This window comes from Amyelois transitella, chromosome 2 (assembly GCF_032362555.1).
Source record: "Amyelois transitella isolate CPQ chromosome 2, ilAmyTran1.1, whole genome shotgun sequence".
NCBI lineage: Eukaryota > Metazoa > Arthropoda > Insecta > Lepidoptera > Pyralidae > Amyelois > Amyelois transitella.
The window spans coordinates 1,462,880-1,489,355 of NC_083505.1; the positions used below are offsets into that span (position 1 = coordinate 1,462,880).

General features: G+C 37.5%; 2 protein-coding genes across 2 annotated transcripts in view; both read left to right on the forward strand.

Annotated features, from left to right (window-relative positions):
• Window positions 1-22,484, forward strand: part of LOC106136883 (prolactin regulatory element-binding protein) — a 199,624-nt gene extending 177,140 nt beyond the window's left edge. Inside the window, exon 8 of the transcript XR_009657578.1 lies at window positions 22,365-22,484. The gene's annotated coding sequence lies outside the window, so the exon portion shown is untranslated. The remainder of the gene's footprint in view (window positions 1-22,364) is intronic.
• LOC106136837 (dual specificity tyrosine-phosphorylation-regulated kinase 2) overlaps window positions 1-26,476 on the forward strand; it is a 39,813-nt gene that overhangs the window by 9,182 nt on the left and 4,155 nt on the right. The window contains exons 3-8 of the mRNA XM_060947792.1: window positions 5,859-6,022; window positions 12,129-12,406; window positions 12,634-12,772; window positions 13,403-13,574; window positions 15,239-15,382; window positions 15,738-15,867. Of these exons, the coding sequence (XP_060803775.1) occupies window positions 5,859-6,022; window positions 12,129-12,406; window positions 12,634-12,772; window positions 13,403-13,574; window positions 15,239-15,382; window positions 15,738-15,867 (1,027 nt within the window). The remainder of the gene's footprint in view (window positions 1-5,858; window positions 6,023-12,128; window positions 12,407-12,633; window positions 12,773-13,402; window positions 13,575-15,238; window positions 15,383-15,737; window positions 15,868-26,476) is intronic.

Consider the following 26,476-nt stretch of genomic DNA (forward strand, 5'->3'; position numbering starts at 1 on the left):
ATTTGGATAAAATAGGTATCTACATACAGACTAAAGATCTGATCCAAACTGATGTCATGCTTGTTAGTGAAATGAAGATAATTAGACCTTCTATATGTTGTCAATAATTCGTTCTGAAAAGTGATTCCCGATTCCAATAGGTAAAGCATATAACATGATATTATACCTATAACTACACATACATCAATATAATCACACCTATATCCTTGCGGGGTAGACATAGCCAACAGTCTCGAAACGACAGATATGCCACTTTCAGCTGTTTTTAGCTTAATGATAAGATTTACATTCTATTAGTTACAAGTAGCGTACCCATCGCCTACAAGAAGAATCCCAAGTTTATAAGCCTATTCCTTAGTCGACGACATCCGTGGGAAAGAGATGGAGTGGTCCTATACCATTAGAGGGGGACAGCACAAATTGCTGCCGTATTCGCCTTTCCATTGAAATAGCTTGAAAGGAGTCGGGCGCAGGTGATAATATTCCAACTTCATGGTAACAAAAGAGCAAAGTCACCGAGAATTGAATCCGTAACTCCAGTGAATTGGCTAAGTAAAGTTTTTATACATACATTAAAATGTTGTTTTATTTAGGTTTACAACTTGAAAAAAAAAGTATCTTTGTTGAAGGAAAATACAGTAATGAAAAACTGCTCGACATACTACTATGACGTCACGTGGACGGCGACACAAAATACGAGTAGGTATATTTAGTTTGACCCCACATAAAGTTCTCTGTTAGACCCAATGGTTGACTATGGTAGATAATGTTTTTAGCATTAAGTCCGCCAATTGTGCTATACATTTGTATTTTGTAAAATGAAGTTTAAATAAATAAATAAAATGATTATTTTTAAATAAAAGAACTTTCTAAGTGACAGATAAAATTATGGAACCGGATATAAGTGAGCTTTTACTTTATAAAAAAAAACTAAAAGTAACACAATCACGTCTTTATCCCTTGCGGGGTAGACAGAGCCAACAGTCTTGAAAAGTCTGATACGCCACGTTCAGCTGTTTGGCTTAATGATAGTAAAAGTAAAAGCTAAAAGTAATAATTTAGAAAAAAGTTAACTTAGCCAATTCAATTCGAAACTCTAGTGAATTGTTATTATAGCCGTCAGTCTCAACGGTGGCGCTGAATTGGCAGCTTTTCACGTCTATTTTCGGCAAAGTTCGCAGCGTAAATTATTTCGTGGATTACGCTTTTGGCTTTTTGTTTGTCCGCATGAATGCTACCCTGGATCTGTATATTTTCATGATTTTAAAGAAGCACTTATGTTTTTATAATTCTTCCTTCTCTTGGCCTTACATCCGGTTACATTCTTACCTCTCTGGAGAGGAGTATAGGGTGCATCATTTGACTATACATCATCAAACTCATCTCATAATTAATCGCAATTTATGGTACAAATTAATAGGTAATCATCATCTGGCGTTACTCCCGGGTGATTTTTCATCTCACTAGAGCTATACCTATTATGGCCAGTTCCCATAGCATGGCACGCGCGACACCGTATTTATCGCGCGAAAACTATAGCTGTTTTGCTTTTTATTATGACGTGAAGCGGGACAGTGATGGTTTTTGACACGATAAAAACGGTTAGTACGTGCGTGCGTACGGGCGTAGTTTACAACGCCTATATGGGGCTAAAATTCCAATTACATATCATACACATTGCTATAATATTTTAGTAGGCGCATATTTGAAGACTACAATAAAGCAAAAGCTTTCATGAAATAGGCATAACCTGTTAAGTGATATGCAGTTATTTCTAAATGTGCGTGGGTAAATTGAATGATCGGCATTATGTAATGGAATTAGGTTACTTCGAAATAGCCGTACTTTCTCGATAAATTAGCAAATGCAAACAATAAATGAACGAACACATCGCTTTAGACTAAACATATGTACAAATGACTTCGTTGAAATTGATGATAAAAGAGAAATGCTTTTAAATTCAGCGTGCAATTATTAAACGAATCAAACTAACCGTAAATCAATAACCATACTAATATTAGATATTTATGCGAAAGCCTGTCTTGTCTATTAAGCTTTCTCATCTTAACCGCCGTGACTAAATACATAAATTTTCTTTGGATTTATTTAATTACACAAACAAACAAAGGCAACTATTGTCTGGAATTCAAAGTTTCCCTCAAAGTCAAGTTATCTCAATAAAAGAGTTAAATATTAAGAGTCAAACATTCTAAAATAATGCGTCTGCCTAATGATTCTTTCTGTGCCAATATTAAAAAAGAAATCGGGAATATTTTACGAAGAGATCCCGAGATAAAATGACCGGGGTTGAACGCGTAACCTGTTTCAACAAAGGTCACCCCCGCAGCTGACCTTGACCTCCAGTCCGCTCTTTTTCGGGAAATATCGCGAGTAACATTATTATTCGGCAACATGACAATAGCAGTGATGATAATGTAATAGTTTTCATTTTTTTTTAATAGCTAATATGTTTTGTGGGCAAAAATATGTATATATGACTAGTTTTCCAAATTTAAGTGTAGGAAGATAAGCGGTGATGGACCTACTATTTGATACAGGTAACCACATCTTCGCTACATCTCTTGAGCAGATAATGTAATAGTTTTGGACATGTGTTTTTTAATTACTGGGATACACACAGCATACCTTAAGTGACCAGACACCTGTTTTGATCGGGACTGTCCCTTTATTCGACTACCTGTCCCGTTATTCCCGAATAATGATCAGATACTCAAAAAAGTCTCGTTTTCTAAAACCGGGCGTATAATTTAAATACCTATTGATACTTATAAAATTAATTTTTGTGAACACTAAATAAAGAAGGTTAGAATAGAACAGAATAGATTTATTTTCAAAATTGGATACAAGGTATCACTTATTGACGTTAAACAGTTCTGTTTATTTTATTGTTAACCTTCCCACTGTGGTATATTGGGATATATATATATATTAGATTTATAATATTAGTAGTATGTATGGACCATACATATATACATAGGTATATTATCTATGTTTAAAAAAAATGGTCAGTTAAACCATACCCCGGGCTCGTCCACAGAGGGATGAGGGTGTAAAAATAACTAACGCCAAATAGTTACACCCTCACCTCCCTGAGGAAGGAGGAAGAAGAAGAAGATATACTTACTTACTACGAAAAACTTGACACACTTTTGGCATACTTGTATATAGCCGTGTGGTTCTATATCTATCCTATGAATGTCATTAAAGGCGACTAAGGGAAAGGCTAATAAACTAGGGATTATTTTTGTAGACGATGGGCTAGCAACCTGTCATTATTTGAATCTAAGTTTCATCCATCATTAAGCCATACAGTTGTACGTGGCCTTACAGTCTTTTCAAGACTATTGACTCTGGCTACCCCCCAAGGGATATAGATGTGATTATATGTATGCATGTTTGTTAGAACTTTCAATTTACATACATACATATGGTCACGTCTATATCCCTTGCGGGGTAGACAGAGCCTTGAAAAGTCTTGAAAAGACTTAAATGGCCACGTTCAGCTATTTGGCTTAATGATAGAATTAAGTTCATAATTAATGTCTCTGTCTACCTTGTAAGGGTATAAGACGTCATATGTATGTGTGCATATATTGTTTCTAGATTGATTATATTACGGATAGCAATAAACGGACGCCAATTGTCGGGAGATTTCCGAGAAACGCTGGATAGAGCATCACGACCGTAATAAGGTAGGAAATCTACCTGTACAAACCTAATCTACCTACAAAACAGGTCAGTGTGACCCTGACCTCTTTTGTATAATTGATTAGGTACATGAACATGACATAAGAACACCTTTTCCTGAAAGTGAACGGTAAAGGTACCTGATTAAAAGCGTGTGTAGCGGGAGCGATGAATCGGCTCGACCGCCATATTTATATTTTATGACAAACAATATACCTAGTAATTTTAAACTGAATATTTGTCTCCTCTTTTCTGCTTCTATCTTATGCAGGAATAACTATCTTGGCAACTATACTTTTTTTGATTGATTTGGTTTGAGTTTGAGTTTGAATTTGAATTATTTGAGTGCGTCAGACAGGCCACGACCAGCTATTTGGCTTAATGATAGTATCGAGATTCAAATAGTGACAGGTTGCTAGCCCATCGTCTAAAAGAAGAATTTCAAGTTTAAAATTTTACGTGCAATAAAGCGTATTCTTTCTATCTGTCCAGGAAGGTCAGAGGTTGATAGCCCTATTAGAAAGAATAGGACCAATCCCATCTCTTTCCTGTAGATGTCGTAAAGGCGACTATGGGATTGGCTTATAAACTTGAAATTATTCTTATAGGCGATGGGCTGGTAACCTGTCACTGTCTGAATCTCAATTCAATAATTAAGCCTAACAGCTGAACGTGGCCTGTCATTATTTCAAGACTGCTGACTCTGTCTTCCCCGCAAGGGCTATAGACGTGATTATATGAATGAATTAATGAAACATAAATCCTAAGCAACCATAGTGTTCCAGGTAATTCATATTATTTATACATATTATAAAGCACGATAAACGAGTGTCATGTTTCCTTTTGCTCCTAAACATGTCTCAGTTATCTACCTCCCTACTACCTCCTACCTCCCTAGGGAGGCATTATGAGACCTGTGAACAGACCGACGTGGCCATGAACTGTGGTGTAATTAATTACACGAGGATGTCATTAGTCCAGTTTCCAAGCGAAAAAGTTATGTGGCAAAATATATACGCCACAAGTCACAAAAATAAAAAATAGAATCACGCGGCGCTATCAGCCATAAACAACGAAAAAACCTAAATCGCGCAAGCAATGATTTTACGGATTGGAGGTATAAATACAACCTCCGACACAACATCGTCTGTCGCGCGGTTCCCCAGGTATAACACCTAGCCTGGCGAAAGATCTTCCCTTTGGTGGCGGTCAAGCCGAATCATCGCTCCCGCTAATGTTATGTCAGAACACAGAGTCGAGTCGGCTATTTTATCAGTTATGGCCGCTATATAAAATGTAAAAGCCTAGTGTAGCTAATATTAATATGTATGTTATGTTTTAAGAATTTAATTAAAAATTGGAATGATGGTATTACTTATCGACGCCAACATAACTTAAGTCTAATTATATCTACCAACGCTTCCAAAGAGCAGGTATAGAAAAAGTAGCGCAACAAGCTAGACTACAACATTTGCCACGTTTAGCTGTTTGAATTGTGATGCGAATGGCAAGTTTATAAGCTTATCCCTTAGTCGCCTTTTACGACATCCATGGGAACGATATCGAATAGTTCTATTCTAAAGTGACTGAGATTTTGGGTTGATATGCTGTTTACTGAAAATATCCGAGTACCTAGTATGATCGTTCGTGTCACGTCTCATTCTGGAGAGGATCTGGGTAGGATACGTTTTTCCACTTGCCACGATCTCAGACACAAACGTAAGAAAAGTCGCAAAATATGACCTGATTTCTTTATTTCTTCACTAGAGGCCGCCCGCGCCTTTTTCCGCACGGAAACCCTATCAATCCCGCGGGAATTCCGGGATAAAAAGCCTAAATGTTATTCTGGGTTTTCAGTTACCTACATACCAAATTTCATCGTAATCGGTTCAGTTGTTATAGCGTAAAAGTGTAACAAATATCCATACTGACATACTCACAAACTTTCGCATTTATCATTTTAGTACGATTCTTTTTTTCTGTCATGACATACAAACTTTCGCATTTATACTTAATATTAGTAGGATTCTTTTTTTCTGTCATGACATACAAACTTTCTCATTTATAATATTAGTAGGAATTCTTTTTTTCTGTCATGACATACAAACTTTCGCATTTATAATATTAGTGTATCTTTTTTTCTCACACAGAAGCCCTGAAGCTGTACGGCGACAGAATCACCGAGTGGGAGAGGAATGAGATCCGCAAGTACCCTGAAATCTGGTTCCTGGGCCTCGAAGCCAACAAGATCCAGGCCAAGTCCAACCTACCCAATAATTGCGGGTTCGACGATGACAACGGCAGTTATAATAAGGTGAGAATAATACATATATGTATATACATACTAGAGGCCGTCCGCGACTTCGTCCGCATGGAAACCCTATCAATCCCGCGGGAACTCTGGGATAAAAAGTAGCCTATGTGTTATTCTGGGTCTTCAGCTACCTACATACCAAATTTCATGGTAATCGGTTCAGTAGTTTTTGCGTGAAAGAGTAACAAACATCCATACAAACTTTCGCCTTTATAATAGTAGTAGGATATAGGTACGTACATTAAATCACGCCTTTTTCCCGGAGGGGTAGGCAGTGACTACATCTTTTCACTTGCCACGATCTACATACATACATACATTCACGTCTATATCCCCTTGCGGGGTGGACAGAGCCGAAAGTCTTGGAACGACTGATTGGCACGTTCAGCTGTTTGTCTTACTGGCAGACTTGAGATTTTAATAGTGACATCGGCTTAAACAAGAATCCCAAGTTTATAAGCCATCCCTGGGAAATATATGGAGAGGTTCTATTCTAAAGTGCCGGCAACCACAAGGCACAACCTGATAGGTGATTAACTTGATGCTTATTACACCATTACACTGCAAAAATTTGGACAGTAAGTACTTTTAATATAAACTCGATGCGTGTTTTGTAAAACTACTGGCCAGAATATAGACAATTACCAACCAAATGGATGAAAATTCTAAAGCTTAGCGCGGACGCTTTCACAAAATCGTGTTTCAATGCAAAACCGCCGCATCAGCTCAGAATTTAAAACAGTGCGATGCACATTTTTAAAAAGCATGCATGGGCGAAATTTAAAAGAATGACTCATTTTGCTAACCAACGACGCTGAAACGAGGGTGTGTTTATTACATACGTACAAACATATAATCACGTCTATATCCCTTGCAGGGTAGACAGAGCCATCGGTCTTGAAAAGACTGATAGGCCACGTACAGCTATTAGGCTTAATGATAGAATTGAGATTCAAATAGTGTCAGGTTGCTAGCCTAAAAGAAGAATCCCAAGTTTATTAGCCTATCCCTTAGTCGCCTTTTACGACATCCATGGGAAAGAGATGGAGTGGTCCTATTCTTTTTTCTATTGGTGTCATATACATATATGCGTATTGGTGCCGTATATGGTGATTATATGCATGTTTTACGTTAATACTCACCTACGTTCGTTTTCGCATCAACATTTATAAATACGTGTATCAATACTGTAACTGCGTACGTCGTTTAGCAAGATTTCCATTTTGAGATACATGGAAAGTTGCATGCTATTGTGTAATACCATAGATTCTTTGTCAGATGTGGGTTAGCCGTGGCGTGTGCGCATTTAACCCCAATATAACCTAAACTACAGTGATATAACAAAGTACAAATAAATCTGTATTAGAAATTATTTTTAGCCGTGCGGTTGCCGGCAAAAATAGAAAAAAGAATAGGACCACTCCATCTCTTTCCCATGGATGTCGTAAAAGGCGACTAAGGGATAAGTGCATGCTCTTGTGTAATGCCATAGATTCTTTGTCAGATGTGGGTCAGCCGTGGCGTGTGCGCATTTAACCCCAATATAACCTAAACTACAGTGATATAACAAAGTACAAATAAATCTGTAGTACAAATTATTATAAGCCATGCGGTTGCCGGCATAATTGGAAAAAGTATAGGACCACTCCATCTATTTCCCATGGATGTCGTAAAAGGCGATTAAGGGATAAGTGCATGCTCTTGTGTAATACCATAGATTCTTTGTCAGATGTGGATCAGCCGTGGCGTGTGCGCATTTAACCCCAATATAACCTTAACTACAGTGATATAACAAAGTACAAATAAATCTGTAGTAGAAATTATTATAAGCCGTGCTGTTGCCGGCAAAAATAGAAAAAAGAATAGGACCACTCCATCTCTTTCCCATGGATGTCGTAAAAGGCGACTAAGGGATAAGTGCATGCTCTTGTGTAATGCCATAGATTCTTTGTCAGATGTGGGTCAGCCGTGGCGTGTGCGCATTTAACCCCAATATAACCTAAACTACAGTGATATAACAAAGTACAAATAAATCTGTATTAGAAATTATTATAAGCGTTGCAGTTGCCGGCACAAACAGAAAAAAGAATAGGACCACTCCATCTCTTTCCCATGGATGTCGTAAAAGGCGACTAAGGGATAAGTGCATGCTCTTGTGTAATGCCATAGATTCTTTGTCAGATGTGGGTCAGCCGTGGCGTGTGCGCATTTAACCCCAATATAACCTAAACTACAGTGATATAACAAAGTACAAATAAATCTGTATTAGAAATTACTATAAGCCGTGCTGTTGCCGGCACAAATGGAAAAAACAATAGGACCACTCCATCTCTTTCCCATGGATGTCGTAAAAGGCGACTAAGGGATAGGCTTATCAGACTTGTCAAGATTGTTGGCTCTGTCTAACCCGCGAGGAATAAAAAGGTGACTATATGTATATATGTAGAAATTATTATTCTCTAGTAAAATTTTCATCAAGCATTTTCGAAGAGATGACTTATGACATAACTAAGAAGGTCAAAATCATAGAATTTGGAATAATTAAGCGTGAAGTGGTACCTAAGCCTACAAGTAAAAGTGTATCGTCAGAGCTAAACTGATAATAATGACCACTATCAGTCACCATATCTAACCATAACACATTATGACGGTCTCTGTGACGCAACGGTAGTGCACTTGTCTGTGACCCCGGAGGTCCCGGGTTCAAATTCCGGCCAAGGCGTGATGAGTAACGAACTTTCTCTGATTGACCTGGGTCTTGGACGCATATCTATGTATATAAGTTTTTATCATAAAATACTAGAGACCGCCCGCAACTTCGTCCGCATGGAAACCCTATCAATCCCGCGGGAACTCTGGGATAAAAAGTAGCCTTTATTTTATTCTGGGTCTTCAGCTACCTACATACCAAATTTCATCGTAATCCGTTCAGTAGTTTTTGCGTGAAAGAGTAACAAACATTCAAACTGACATACTCATAAACTTTCGCATTTATAATATTAATAGGATAGTATCGTTGGTTAGTATCTCGTAACACAAGTCTCGAACTTACTTCGAGGCTAACTCGATCTGTGTAATTTGCCCCGCATAGGTATATTTATTTATTTATTTGTAACGTTTACCTAATGCAGTAGACACAGACGACACTTTTTCTCACTTGCCACGATCCCTTCAATAATCTTTTACTTCATCTGTTGTCCTAAATCCTCAAATTGATCAATACGGTCGGGACAGAGAAATGTGGGGCGGTCCGTATACCAAACCAAAAACAATAGGTGCTTCTCTTCCTCCGACCGAAAGTTCGTCATATCTATCCACTTCCAACGTTGGCTTGAAGAGATCCCTTCATGGGATAAGTCCGCCATTGCAAGTGATTTGTTTCTTTTATAACTATTTACTATTTTTTTGTTATTGTGTAAATTTATATGCAATAAAGATATAACAAACAAACAAACTTTTTCCAATGAAGTATTTCTGGATAGTCTATCTATTGTGTAGAGGAAATTCAAAAGTCTAAGAACTTGGTTTTTTTAGTAACATTACAAACACTAGGAGGAATCCATTGTTCACTTTAAATAGCACGTCGTCATCTTTAACATAAAGCCCATTCACGATCTAAAGTATTGTAAATATTTAAAAGGCACGCTCCTTTACTTCCTTTTGCAACAAGGAAGCCTTTGGAAATGCCTGATATAATGCCGAACAAAATTATCCGGGACTCAACTTGAAGCAATTATCCATGATTATGTCTTAAATTGGACGACGCTTCAGCCAAAATGGATTATGCATTTATGAGAAGACATTTTTTTTGTTGGTATCGCTGAACGGATGAATTTTTGTGTTACGAGATACTATCTCAACGATACTATATTTTATAATAAATACTTATATAGATATACATACAAGACCCAGGCCAATCAGAGAAACTTCTTTTCTCATCATGCCCGGCCGGGATTCGAACCCGGGACCTCCGGTGTCACAGACAAGAGTACTACCGCTGCGCCACAGAGGTCGTCTCTTTAAATTTATTACAATTTCACGTGGTGGAACGTGAGTGGAAACTATCTGCGAACTAATACCGTGGACATTTAATTTTGACAGTAAGCAATCGCGATTCCTTTAGAAAATAAGAGGACACCTGAGGATCCTCTCGTGTTGAACGAATAATCCCGTTCATTGCCGTTCAAGCTGGAACTTCGGAAAACCCTCTCTTAGTGCACCCCTAGACTACATAAGGAACTTACATACATACATATGGTCACGTCTATATCCCTTGTGGGGTAGACAGAGCCAACAGTCTTGAAAAGACTGATCGTACTAAAGACTGATCAGGAACTTTCATGCTAAATTTAAAATTTTCTACATCCAGCAGATTGGGCTGCGCATTATTTGTAAGTCGGTCTGTCACTCAGTAACACAAGAGTTATAAATATATAATGACTATTACATATAAACTCTAAAGTTTGACTATCACAAATCTGCGTCATCACCCGCCTCAGAGCTAAAAGTTCGGTTCATCGACATTGGAGCACATTTAATTAAGACCTTTTGATAATAATAGGTCTCTGGGTTTTCCTTTGTAATTAACCAGCGCACCTTCCTTTTTAAGGTTAAAGAAATTTTTTTTCTGTGGACCTGAAATTGTATTATATTTTGCTCTCCCAATAAATCTCGTCACCTAATTAATTATAGCGAATTATTCCATGTCATCTTTTGGATTTCATAATGGTTGCTTTGCGAGTCGGAATGACAATCAAAGCAAAAGAGGAGAAAAAGTATTTAAACAATTCTAAACTTAGTGTGATTAATTAATTCCTTAACCTAGTTACGTTCACATCCGAGTTTGTAAGGCAAATGATATATAATTTATCATTTAGATTTAATTTATTTGACTTATGTGTAATATTATAATTTTTGCATGCTTTAGTTGAAGACTGATAAGGAAGAAATATGTTTGTTATGTAGAAACTTTTATCAAAAGCAAATAAAGATTCTCTTCCATTCTATCATGAAAATAAATATAGAGCCCACTTGTAATACCATAAGTCTATCAGGCAAAGCAGCTAAGGGTATTTTAAAACATCAAACAAAACCGGCAAATGATTTTCAATTCGGTCCAAATGCTTGTGCTAAGTATAACTGCTAAGTATATTAACGCCTAAGGCCTTTTTCACTGGGTGATATCGTTAGCGGGTGGATAACTTAAATTTGCTCTCAAAATCACTTTGTGGGTTTAACTGTTACCTAATTAATATCAAAGTCAAAGGGAAAAGTCACCTACAAGCCTAGATTAACATTACATTATTTAGATGTAGTGGTAATGAAATTACTGTACGAAATGTCAGTACTCATATTACCTAACATAATTAAAGTATTTATTCCATCAGCTCCAAATCAAGCTTTGATATAATTCTATTCTTATTCCCTAATTTGTAAAGACAAAGTTGGACAATCCATTAAACTAATTACTTAGCTTCATCTTATCGTACTTATTAGCTTTCCCCGCGGGAATCTACCGTGAAATAAGAGACGCTAACTGGACTGCTTAATCTAAGTAGTCCTAAACTTGCCTTATAATTAATAATCGAACCCCGGGCCCCGAAGCCTAGCCATGGAACGTGTAGAATAGAATAGAATAGAATTATTTTCAAAATTGGATACAAGGTATCACTTATTGACGTCACATAACTTAAATCTAATTATAACTACTACCGCTTCCAAAGCGCATGTGTAGAAGAAGCGGCGGAACAAACTACACTGCAGCATTTTCATCGGACGTCAATTTACAAATATAGATCTCTTAAATCTAAATCGTAGACGAATGCACATTGTCTACATTAAAAAACATGAATGTGATCGGGAATACACAAAAATGCAGATGCAAGATGCAGAGAACATGGAACTTTCCTTGGGATATAAGTTATTAGGCATGTTTCGATTGAAAGTCTAAAAAATGTTCTTACATATTACAAAGAATAATGCTTGCGTGTGTTTGTTAAAGTTTAAGACGGCGCTGGATTTCATTTGAATCCTTCTTATGCTTTGTTAGTTCTAACACTTAGGTTATTTTTGGGACTACTCTTACAATATTATTCCTTTTTTCCAGCAAATCCACGACCACATAGCTTACCGGTATGAGATTCTGGAGGTCATCGGCAAAGGGTCCTTCGGGCAAGTGATCCGCGCCCTGGACCACCGCACCGGCACCCAAGTGGCCATCAAGATCATCCGCAACAAGAAGCGGTTCCACCACCAGGCCCTGGTGGAAGTCAGGGTCCTGGACCACCTGCGGCTGAAGGACAAGGACCAATCGCACAATGTGATACACATGCTGGACTATTTCTACTTCAGGAACCATTTGTGCATCAGTTTTGAGTTGATGAGGTGAGTTTATCAGTTTTTGTATATCTTGGTAGTTTCAAAGTGTCTTTTCTTATAGACCTTATACGCACTTCTGTGGTTATTAAACGGCCTCTCCACCGCCTAAGACTAAATGGCTTAACGTAACTTCGGAAGTCTTAAATTATGTAGGCTCCTACATGAACAATAAAAATTAGGGGTCTGAACTGAAGAAATACCAATATGTAAAGCTCGACTTTTTCAATTTCCAGCATCAATCTCTACGAGCTGATAAAGAAGAACAACTACCAAGGTTTCAGCCTGAGCCTGATCAGACGGTTCGCCAACTCGTTGCTGCGTTGTCTCAGGCTATTGGAAGCTGAGAACATTATACACTGCGATTTGAAACCGGTAAGATCAGTCTCTCTTTCTCTCATTGCATAGACTTATATCGGCTTTATTGGTCATATATTTCGGACATCGGGTGGTAACACAAACATATGTACATACATATATTCGTCGTACGTCTACCCTAAACAGAGCCAACAGTCTTGAGGAGACTTAAAAGCCACATTTAGCTGTTTGGCTTGACGATAGAATTGAGACAGGTTGCTAGCCCATCGCCGAAAAGAAGAAATCAAAGTTTGTAAGCCAATCTCTTCGACGCATTTTACAACATCCACGGGAAAGGGATGGAGTAGTCTATTCTTTCTTCTATGTGCCGGGAACCACACGGCACTGAGGTAATGTTGTTGACATGACAATTTGGACATCGGTCGGGTTTTTGTTACATTATGGTTGTTTATAAACTATTTATTTTGTTCCAATAAAATACAGGCCATGCCACATTGTTTGAGCCACTATGAGCTTATGTAAAGACAGATTTTTACATACTTGCTAAATATAGATGCACTTAATGTTACACTCACGCGTCACACCGAAAACGGACGGGCGAGAATTCATATAAAACTTATATTTATGTAATTCATTTATCATGGTAATATGGCCTAAAATACCTAACTACCCTTCAACCAATTCCAGGAAAACATCCTGCTGAAAGCGCGGGGCAGCTCCTCGATCAAGGTGATAGACTTCGGCAGCTCCTGCTACACCCACGCCCGGGTGTACACCTACATCCAGTCCAGGTTCTACCGGAGTCCCGAGGTCATCCTGGGGCTGCAGTACGGGACCGCTATAGATATGTGGAGCATGGGTAGATACACACATTTTGCGAACTTTGATTTTTTCTTATTTTGACGAATTAACACCAACGGTTACATGAATGACTTTTTTTACTAAACTGAGACAAGAAATGATTCTTTGTTTAGTAGTTTTTATAAACTTTTTCCTATTTTCTTCCATATGAGCCCACAAAAATATATTTAGGTTATTTTAGGAATATAAACTTAACAATTGTTAAACTACGGACGAACTTTGTTTTGATTAAATGAAATATTTAAAATACTTGTGGAAAATTCATGTAGAAATTCATTCATCAGATCAGTGGTTTTGACGTGAAAGGCCGACAAACAAACACACTTTTACATTTATAATATAACATACATACATACCACCTATATATCATAATCACGCCTTTTTCCCGGAGGCATAGGCAGAGACTACATCTTTGGACTTGCCACGATCTCTGCATACTTCTTTTGCTTCATCCACGTTTCGGGTACTCTTGACCTAATTATAATAATATGGATTAGGTATTGCCAATTCAATTTATAAATTAGAAAATATATATAGGTACTATAAAGGTGTACGACTAGGTACTTTTTTATTTAAGATCATATTACTATTACTCGTTTGGGCATCTATTACCTAAGTTAGGTACCCCTCTATTCTCTTGCGAATTCACGATGTGTCGGCAGACGCATTACATTACATAACCGAAGGCGGAGTTTGTAGAAAGCGGAGAAAGGTGACCGGTCGCTCACACGGCGGCGAATATCGACATTAACAAAAATCTCGTTTTTACGCAATATTTGACTAACACAGAAGCCAATAAACTATAGAAACCTTCCGCCAGTAACCCGTGTATGATACACTTATAGTAATAAAAGTTACACACGACTAATTGATAGATAAACATTGATGGATTGTAATTGTACTTTCTAAATTATTTACGTAATATCTATTTGATGATTTTATAAATAGAACGACGTTACGAATTGCATTTATCGGTAATTTGTGCCAAAATTTATAATTATTTGAAATGAGCTATACTTATTAAATATTGTTTTGTAATTTAATTTAAAAATGTTTTAAAGGATTAATTTACTTTTAATTGACAACTTATCGTCATGTAACTGATAGAACTTCGCTTAACATCAAAATTATTTTTTTATTACTAATTATAATAAAAAAAAAGATTAATTAAATCAAATTTATTTATCTCAACACAGATTTACATTTTGTCCTTAAAAGTAAGTATGGGTAACAATAGAAATTGTGAGAGAATGGTGTCTGAGGTGGGTTTAGAAAAACCTGTATTACAAAGATAAAAGATAAAGAACTCGTTTTAATTATAATTAATTTTCTCTTATCGGAGGCAGTGACAATTATTACTTAGAATTAAAGTAAGTTATTAAACATTAAAATAAAATTTACATTGTCTCAATATTATAAGTATTTTAACAATAGACTATTTTAACGTGTGAATCGTGTTACATTACACGAACTAAATTCTAATACGAATATGTAATATACTTACAGTGTGCGTGAAAAAAATACACAATCTAGAAAAATTAAAAAATTACTGACTAACATTTCAACGCACAGCCCAGACACCGCTGGGCCTAGAGACTTACGCAAAAGTATAATTAAGAATTGCATTGGTATCAAACAAACTTGATAAAAATTTGATCCTAGGTTGCATCCTTGCGGAACTCCACACAGGCTACCCGCTATTCCCAGGGGAGAACGAAGCGGAACAACTGGCATGCATCATGGAACTACTAGGACCCCCACCACCGGACCTCCTGATACATGCTACGAGAAAGCGGCTTTTCTTTGGTATGTCTGATGCCTTCTTTTCCTATAATAATATCAAAGGTTGTTTGAGATTCCAAAAAATATTTTATTCAAACATTACTTATGAAGATTACTACTAAGTACTCTTTCATTTAAATACTTGCCGTTATCTAAAGTTCTTTTAATCATCAAATTTAGAAAATATTCTATTTGTAAAATAAGTAAAGATAAAAGAAACTGCTATAGGTTAGGTCATGGTTATGTTTTTACTGTCCTTAATATCTAATTTGTATTCTTACAGCGGCATTAGATTACAGATATTTTTGCCTTTTGTTGCAAATAAATGACTTAATCATTTTATTTTCCTTTACTAAAATAACAAAATCATCTATTTCAGATTCAAAAGGTTCTCCCAGAAGTGTCACGAATTCCAAAGGGCGCAAGCGGAGACCTGGATCGAGAACGCTGGCCACCGCTGTGAGGACCGACGATCCAGCTTTCTTACACTTCTTGCACAGATGTTTAGAGTAAGTCAATTTTAGTTATATCATCATCAACGTCATGGTATAAATCTATTCTATGGCTGAAAATAGACCTTCCCTCTAAAATACCTATTTTGAGTCTTTATTATGTGTTTGAAGTGTTTAGTTTTACCTACGGTGCTTATAATTTTTGGTTTAATACTTTACCTTTTGAAGATTTATGCAAGTGGTAAATAATATATTTTTTTATGCGTATGTGTTTTGCTACAATAAAATACTATTTCATTTCATTACTTTGAAATTTGTAAGAAGATATATCTGGAAATAATGTTACAACAGACAGACATAACTGGAATAAAATGAAAGATGTTTCAATTTTACAACCGGTAATGTTAATGATGGTGATGGTGAATAGATAGTTTATTAAATTTGACCTTAAAATAACATAAGTACCTATTGTGTAATCCTACTACTATTATAAAGGCGAAAGTTTGTATGGATGTATGGATGTTTGTTACTCTTTCACGCAAAAACTACTGAACCGATTACCATGAAATTTGGTATGTAGGTAGCTGAAGACCCAGAATAACACATAGGCTACTTTTTATCCCAGAGTTCCCGCGGGATTGATAGGGTTTCCATGCGGACGAAGTCGCGGGCGGCCTCTAGTAATAATCTATAATCTCACACATCAATTTATTAGAAGCTATCAATAATTACTAATTTGTAAGTCTTTAAAAAAGTAGTGAAATTACATACATACATACATAAAATCACGCCTCTTTTACGGAGGGGTAGGCAGATACTACATCTTTCCACTTGCCACGATCTCTGCATACTTCCTTTGCTTCATCCACATTCATAACTCTCATGCAAGCTCGGCAGTTTCGGGTACTCTTGACCTGACCCTGTGCCAGGACGTCCTTAATTTGATCAAGATACGTTCTAGGCCTTCCCTTGTATGTAGTAGTGAAATTGAAATCGCGAAATCCCACATAAACAAATCAATAGGCGTAAACCACATGCCAACCCGCCACCTGCTCAGTAATTATTGTGTAACAGTTCAGAGTTCGCGAAACAAGACTTCGTGCACGACTTTTGCTGATTAAAGACATACTCGTGCACTACATAAAGAATAAAGATCTATAAAGATATTACAAACAAACAAACACCTTTAATTTGATACATACAAATATATAGTCACGTCTATAACCGTTGCGGGGCACAAAGTGCCAACAGTCTTAAAAAACTGATAATTAAAATTGACTGATAATTATTTAATTTTAAGAAGAATATACATACATACATAATATCACGTCTATATCCCTTGCGGGGTAGACACAGCCAACAAACTTGAAAAGTTCGTCACGTTCAAATGTTTGGCTCAATGAAAGAATGGAGTTTCAAATAGTAAAAGGTTGCAAACCCATCGTCTAAAAGAAGAATCCCAAGTTTATAAGCCTATTCCTTATTCGCCTTTACCGACATCCATGGGAAAGAGATGGAGTGGTCCTATCCTTTTTTGTACTGGTGCCGGGAACCACACGGCACCATGTTTCACCATTTCATGTATGTATGTATAAACTCTTGCAGAATCTCTTCACGGAAATGTAATACGTGACTCTAAATGGATCACGAGGCGTGTCGACGTCCGTGTTTAACTGAACTGATACATACATATCTAATACACAGAAAAGACCGCGTTTGCAATTCGTTTCTGAAGCGGCCTCATTAGAATGTTGATATGAATGTAATGTTTATGTAAGAATGTACATAGATATCATACTATAACATATAATTACGTCTATTTCCCTTGCGGGGTAGACACAGCCAATAGTCGTCAAAAGAATGAAAGGCCGCGCTCAGCCGCTTGGCTTTATAATAGAATTGAGATTTAAATAGTGACAAGTTGCTAGCCTATCGTCTGGAAGAAGAAACCCAAATTTATAAGCCTATCCCTTAAAGAAAAGGAGTTTTCCTATTCTTTTTCTTATTATTGCCGGGAATCACACGGCACATATATATATATATATATATAGGAAAGATTATAAAGTGGTCCTATTCCCAAGTGCCGCGGATCACACGGTATAAATCTGTTCATTTATTTGAAACTACCTAATTGAAATTAAAGTTGTACATATTTATTACTAGCTGTGCCCGCGACTTCGTTCGCATGGAATAGTTATTTTGGGCATCATTGAAGGATGATCCCTCAAGGATGAATAATTTTCCCCGTTTTTTTCACATTTTTCATTATTTCTTTGCTCCTTATAGTTGCAGCGTGATATTAATATAGCCTAAAGCCTTACTGGATTAATGGTCTATTCGACGCAAATTTTTCAATTCGAACCAGTAGTTCCTGTGATAAGCGCGTTCAAACAAACAAACTCTTCAGCTTTATAATATTAGTAAAGACAAGCTAAACATCTATACTTTTCATATTTTGCATTGAAAATGTGCGTGTGACCTCTTATGCAACAAACGTGCGAACACATTCACTATCGCGGGTCTTCGCTCATTCACAGCCGATTTTATTTTAACTCGTACCAAACATAACATTGGTCCAAAATATTGGCCAGTAACAGAACAGTGCGGTGTGGTTCCCGGCACCAATACAAAAAAAAAATAGGTTCACTCCATCTCTTTCCCACGGATGTCGTAAAAGGCGACTAAGAATAGGCTTATAAACTTAGGATTCTTCTTTTAGGCGATGAGCTAGCAACTTGTCACTATTTGAATCTCAATTTTATCTTTAAGCCAAACAGCTGAGCGTGGCCTATTAGTCTTTTCAAGACTGTTGACTTTGTCTACCACGCTAGGGACGACGTAGATATATATGTATGTATTATCCAATTAATTTAAGCAAATTATTTCAAAAGCACACCTCATAAGGAAATGTTGAAATAGAGAATGAACGGGTAATTGAGTTCAATAGATGGATGTTTTAGAAAAACCGGAATTATCGTAAAAGTAGTTTTTACATAACCTAGGAATCTGCTCCCGCGCGATCGTAAAACTAACAAGATCCGAAAAGAACGTGTTTTTTTAAGTATAACTTACATACATTCACCTACCTAGACCAACGTATCTTGATCAAATTAAGGACGTCCTGGTAATGGGTCAGGTCAAGGGTACCCGAAACCGCCGAGCTTGCATGAAGAGAGTTATGAATGTGGATGAAGCGAAGGAAGTAGTAAAGATGTAGGGAGTCTCTGCCTACCCCTCTGGGAAAGAGGCGTGATTTTATGTTATGTTACATACATTCATTCATTTAGTCAGGTCTATATCCCTTGCGGGATACAATATAATGCAGTAAATTCACAATCATGTGTTAATGTTATAATTGAAAAACGTAGCAGCAAAAAACGGAAACTAAAAGTTAAAAATAAATTAACTTCTACAAATAATTTCGACTTTATAAGTGAAGTTGTCATTTAGATTATTTAAATAATACTGCCAATCTAAGGTCTGCCGCGCCGATGGATGCATGGCTAGGGGCGAGCCTAGTCTCGAGCGTGCCACTTCCGCCATGGGGTTGGGCGACCCCCAGGTAATGGCTAGCCTTACCCTGGCATGCGGGGCTCTGCTGGGGCGGACAAAATTTTTCCCTAGCGTCTCGTGGGAATCGCATGGATGCAAATCTTTTGAAAGAGCACCTAGATGGCGGCGATGGTGTCCGCACCCCATCACGTCTCGTTCCCGGCGGGAGCGGTATGCGGTCTGCTGAAAGCCGCTTTGCGACGATGAATGTAAGAGGAGGAATGAAGGATAAGATTGAGGAAGTATGCCAGATGATGGATGAAAGACGTTTGGATGTGTTGTGCGTGAATGAAACGAAGCGGAAAGGATGCGACGCGACGCAGCACGGCCCTTACACGGCGTATTGGTCTGGAATTTCCAGTACCAGCCGAGGCTGTCAAGGGGTCGGTCTAATTCTTTCTGCACGAATGGCTGAGTGCGTGAATGAGTATGAGTGTGTCAGCCCTCGTCTTCTATGGATTAGGCTGAAAGTTGGAATCACTCGGATCTTCGTTCTAGGTGTTTATGCACCTTGGGATGTGGGTTCGAGGGGTACAACATCAGCAAAAAGCGAAAACGAGGAGTTCTGGAATAGTGTAAGAGAAGTATTGAAAGTTACCAAGCCAAATGAGAAGATTATTATGTTAGGTGATTTTAATGGATGGGTGGGTGTAAAGCGTGATGGATATGAAAAGGTGCTTGGTGCGTTTGGTGACGAAAAGGTGAATGATAATGGAAGAAGTGTATTAGAAATTTGTCTAGAGTGGGATCTTTTTGTGTCGAACTCAATGTTTCAACATAAAGAGATCCACACCTACACAAGAGTGGAAGGTATTTTAAAAAGTATGATAGACTTTGTGATTGTAGATGAAAGATTGAAGAACAAAGTGCTGGATACCCGTGCATATCGCGGTGCTGGCATTGACTCGGACCATTTACTGGTGATATCCCGGATAAGGGGTATCTTCAATCGCTGGCGGCACAGGGTAAGGGAGCAAACCAGCGCTTTGGAAAGAGTAAAAGTAGAAAATTTGCAAGATATGGATGTAGGTAAGAAGTATATTAATAGACTGAAGGATGAATTTGAAGATTTAGAGGAAATGAGCGATATTGAAGATGGATGGAAGGAATTTAAAGAAAGAATTGTGAAAGTAGCTGTTGAAGTGTGTGGTGTAAGTAGAAGAAGGAAAGGAAAAAATCACAAAAATGCGTGGATGAGTAAAGATGTGCAAGAACTTGTGCGATTAAAGAAGAAAGCATGGCTGGATTTGTTAGCAGCAAAAGCTAACTTAAGAATGCAAGAGGTTATAGATGAAGATGTGAATGAAGCACGTAAGGAATATAAGAAAATGAAAGATTTGGTTAAGAAAGCTGTGATTAGAAAGAAAGAAGAGTATAAAGAGGATTTTGATAAAAGGCTATCAGAAGACTTTCAGTCAAATCTGAAAGTATTCTGGAAATCCGTAAGGTCAGCCCGAGGAAATACTATAACCAGAGAGCTGACTAGGATCAGATGCCAGGATGGTAGCGTTGTGAAAGGAGAAGAATGTGTACTAAAGATATGGAAGGACTATTTTGAAAGTTTATTTGAAAAAAAGGAAGGAAATAAGAAAGATTTCTGCTATAGCGAAGAAAAAGAGAATGAGATGGAAGGCGAAATTGAAATGTTCGAAATTGTGGAAGCACTTAAGAGTATGAAAGCGGGAAAGGCTGCTGGGTGTGATAGAGTGTCGGTCGAGATGCTTAAAGCAGGAAAAGGCGTAGTAGCTAGTCAGTTGTACTGCCTTTTCAATTTGTGTTGGAGAAGCGGCCGAGTACCAAAAGATTGGTGTAAGGCTGTTATCGTGCCACTTTACAAAGGAAAAGGGTCACAGCTGGACTGCAAAAATTATCGTGGTATAAGCCTGCTTAGCGTCGTCGGCAAATTGTATGCTAAGGTATTGATTAATAGAGTCAGGAATGAAACTGATGACAAAATATGGGATGCTCAAGCGGGATTTCGAAAGGGAATGGGATGTACTGATCAGGTCTTTTCCTTGCGGTGCATAGCCGAAAAGTTTTTGGCCAAGAGTCAAAAAGTCTATTGCACATTCGTAGATCTGGAAAAGGCCTATGACAGAGTTGAGAGGAATGAATTGTGGTCAGCACTTTCTATGCATGGGGTGAGCAGTCTCTTAATACGAGCACTGAAATCCTTATATGAGGATTCGAGTGCTTGTGTCAGGATAAACGGAGCGCACACTGAGTGGTTTAAGATTGAGAAAGGCGTTAGGCAAGGATGTGTTGCGTCACCGTGGCTGTTCAACCTATTTATGGATAGCTGTTTGACAGATTTGAAAGAGTCTAAAAGTGGATTAAGGATGAATGAGTTACTCGTCAAATGTCTGCTCTATGCCGACGATCAGGTTATACTGGCGTCATCAGCGGAGGAGTTACAGGAGATGGTAAACTGTATGCATGAAGCTTTAAAAGAGAAAGGAATGAAAGTGAACGTAAGTAAAACTAAAACACTGGTTTTTGAAATGGAGAAAGAAATGACAGCATGTAATATTTTGATTGGAGGAGAAAAAGTGGAGCAAGTGAAAGAGTTTGTATATCTAGGATCAAAGTTTACATCAGATGGCAAGTATGATAGTGATATTGAAAGGAGAGTGAACGCGGGGAACATGGTGAATGGAGCTTTGCATGCCTTTATGAGCAGTCAGAAACTATCCAAAAAGGCTCGACTGGCTGTGCACAGGGGCGTGTTGGTCCCGACATTAATGTATGGGAGTGAAAGTTGGGTATGGCAAAAGAAGCATGAAAGCAGAATAAATGCAGTGGAAATGAGAGCGTTAAGGAGTATGATGGGTGTGAAATTGAGTGACAGGATAAGGAACAGCGTGATAAGGGAATGTTGTGATGTGAAAGAAGATGTAGTTACAGGAATAGAAAAGGGTATGTTAAGATGGTTCGGTCATGTGGAGAGGATGAATGAAAGCAGGTTGACTAAGCAGATATACAAGGAGAGTGTGGAGGGAAAGGTCGGAGTGGGAAGACCTAGACGAACGTATCTTGATCAAATTAAGGACGTCCTGGTAAAGGGTCAGGTCAAAAGTACCCGAAACCGCCGAGCTTGTATGAAGAGAGTTATGAATGTGGACGAAGCGAAAGAAGTATGCAGAGATCGTGGCAAGTGGAAAGAGGTAGTCTCTGCCTACCCCTCCGGGAAAGAGGCGTGATTTTATGTATGTATGTATGTAAATAATAAGGTTTGGGAAAAAACTTTTATATGAAAATTAAACAATTACTATTAGTGTAGGTAAAAACATTAAAAAAATATACCGTCGCATTGGGAAATCTCCTCCTTTTTTTGAAGTCGGTTAAAAAGCGACCTTATCACTTAAAGCTAGCTATCTCTTCCAGGTAACCTGTTAACAGATAGATTCGGATAGACAGTGCCAATAACGTGGTAAAGACTGAAAGGCCACATTCAGCTGTATGGCCAAATGATGGAACTGCTTTGAAATTGAGAACGCGTTACCCAAAATTTTTCCTAATGTTAATTTCACTTGTTTTTTTTATTTTTATTTCGCTCATAATTCCATCGTGATGAGATTAACATTGAACAGTATTGTAAAATTGCATAATATCCAAACAAATGAACTATTATGCGGTGTTGAAACGAAAGATTTGTGCCGTTTCTACAAGTAGATTTATTGAGTCTATGTTTCAGTTGCACCGCGGCTTTTTCGTAATCTTATTTACATTTTCTTATTTCACGCCCGTATCATTATTTAAGAGTAATTCGTTTGCATAGTTTTGTAATTCAATATGGCCGTTTACAAAATATAAAGGCTGGTGGCTTTTGGCAAAATATAAAAGCATGTTTTTTAGTAAGTATACCTACTAGCTTTTAACCGCAGCTTCGTTCGCGCGAATTTACTGCCATCTACAAAAGAATACAGGTTTTTCGCAACGTGAATTAGAAATTGTTTTTACCTAGATTAATAGTACCCTATGTCCATCTCCAGATTATTAATTATATTATATATACTTACGCAAAATTTCAAGAAGACAAGATGATTGGTTTTGTACGATAACGCATGAAGAGGACACAAACAAATAAACTTACTTTCGCATTTATAAGTTGGGATATATATGTAATTGAGGTTTTTTTTTTAAATACAAAATGACAACTTTTTTATTTTTATTCTTTTCTCAATTCATATTTCATAAAACAACAGATTTTTCTGATATTATGATTTTCTACATGTGATGAACGAGGGGTAGGCAGGGACTACATCTTTCCAATTGTCATTCCTTTTGCTTTATCTACGCGTCAAAGATTATCCAGGATTCTCTCGTACGTATTAATAATGTAACTTGATAAAAATAACTTTTTCCCTTGACGCGACCCCAAACGTGACCAAACAAACAATCAAGTAATGCTCTAATAAGTCACTAAGTTGACGTGGTCACATCACCATGACACTCGGATAGTCATGATCAAACACAACCATGGAAATTTCACTTTAAAATCAATTGATCAACCCTAAAGCCAATAAATTAGGGTTTAAAATGTCGAAATAATCTAGCAACTTAAGTTGGTTTTTCACTTAGCAAAGCGCAGCTATAAACACTGTCAACCGCTGAAAGATTTGATGTAAAACAATCTTTATTCCCACTAGTTTAAAGTTGAAAATGTTACGGCTAATAAAGATATAAGAGTATCAACAAATGCTTAAGTAAATGTGGCGTGAACACCGTACAAAAAGAGGACTTTCTCTCAAGTTCACACTTTTTTACGGCAATTGCATCAGGAGTCAAGAGTGAGACGGAAGAGGAAGCTATGGTTATTGTATGATGTATGAAAGAAATGTCAATAAGTACTTTAATAGAAAGTTTTAGGCCGTGTGGTTCCCGGCACCAATAAAAAAAGAATAGGATCACTCCATCTCTTTCCCGTGGATGTCGTTAAAGGCGACTAAGGGATAGGCTTATAAACTTGGGATTTTTCTTTTAGGCGATGGGCTAGAAACCCGTCACTATTTGAATCTTTATTCTATCATTATGCCAAATAGCTAAACGTTACGTGGCCTATCAGTCTTTACAAGACTGTTCTACCCCGCAAGGGATATAGACGTGATTATATTTATGTATGTATGTATGTTGTATTAACTTTATGCTAAAGACAAAATAAGTGTATAATTTATTCTATATACTTTAATCTTTATCATTGTTGTTTGATCCAAATGAAGGGCACGGGTTCTGACCACAATATAGAAGAAGGTCATGTACGTGGGGCACTGGCTATTTTCCAGATCTTCTACATCGATTTATATTAAACAAGCGAACCGCCCCGGCTTCGCACAGCTACCACTTAAAGATACAAACCTTCCTCAGAAAACTCTATTTCCATCGTTTTAAAAATACGTCCACAACTTACCGAGATGGACATCTTAGCACAATAATATAATGATAAAGTAATGATAATATATATACACACACATAATTATATATATATTAATATTAATAAACCATTTGCATAATCAAATTTAAAAAAAACGAGCAAACTAGTTTTGAGTTGTATCAAATAGCAATCAAACCAGGAAGCTAAAGAATACAAACAAACTTAAAGTTATAACAAATAAAATAATAAAAAAAACTTATCGAGATTAGCGCATAAATACAGATAACGGAAAAAGGGGACTTTAATATGTGTAGTGAAGTTACAGAATAATAACAACAAAGATAATAAATAACTGTTACTCCACACACCAAAATCTAGTGTAAGACTTCTTACACAACATATCCTACTAATATTATTAAATGCGAAAGTTTTTGAGTATGTCAGTATTGATGTTTGTTACTCTGTCACGTAAAAACTACTGAACTGATTACGATGAAATTTGGTATGTGGGCGGCTGAAGTCCCAGAATAACATATAGGCTACTTTTTATCCCGACTCCCCGCGGGAATGATTCCACGCGGACGAAGTCGCGGGCGGCCTCTAGTATAACATAATAAAGGACCGCTATATGTTCAGTTATGCCCTACACTTTCACCCGCTCTCACCGTCAAAGGTCGCTACGGAGTGCAGATGTGCAAACTATACCGGAATCTAGCAACAGCTGTTGAGATACCATCATGTAACAAAATTGCTGGTATTTTGTAACTCCTTTCATTCATATGATCATGTCTATATGACTGTGTAGACAGAACCAGCAGTATTAAAAGACTAATAGGACGCGTTCAGCTGATGGGTTTAATGATAGAATTTAAATTCAAATAGTGACATGTTGCTAGCCCATCGCCCAAAATAATCCCAAGGTTCTAAGCGACATACGACATCCGTGCGAAAGGGATGGAGTGTTCCTTTTATTTTTTATATTGGTGCCGAGAACCACACGGCACTATTAACTCCAACTCCAACAATTTGTAACTCCAATCAGTCTATATTTAGTTTCCAATGCGGTAATATATTTCAGACGACGGTATGTGTGTTAGAACCATGTTTGAAAAGACTGACTCGGGATTGGACGTGCCTATGCCGGTTAAAATCTGGTTAATGTTTTAGAAGCGTCTTTTTACATACACACATAATATCTGGGTGGCCGCGGGATGTTCCCTTGTAAGTGGCACTTAATTCGCGGAATATAAGTGACGCTAATAACGCGCCGGCGTACCTGCGGATAAAAAGGAATTTTTTACATAATTCGATTAAAGATTACAGACAAGTACCTGCCACAAAACTTGACCGACAAAGTTGCAACCACAAATACCAAAACCAATCAATAATTTGCTGTCAACTTTCTTGCAAAACGCGCGTATAACATTCGACTATCACGAAATATCCGTACTCGCGAGTGGTCGTCGCTGGTCTCCTCAGTGAAAGGTTAGTGGACGAATGACGCAATGACGAATGATGACCCCTGCAGTAGTATAGATGCGCCACTTTCATTTGGTCTAACGAAATAGGTATTATTATCTAGCTGGAGTAATGTAAACTACTGATTTAACTTGGTACTTCCATATAAATAAAAGTAACATGTTATGCTAAAGGGACAAGACCTACCTAATTGTATGAATTGCACCAACTTTGAAAATTTTCTGGTGATTTTTTTGCCTGGGGTATGCCTTTACCATGGATCTT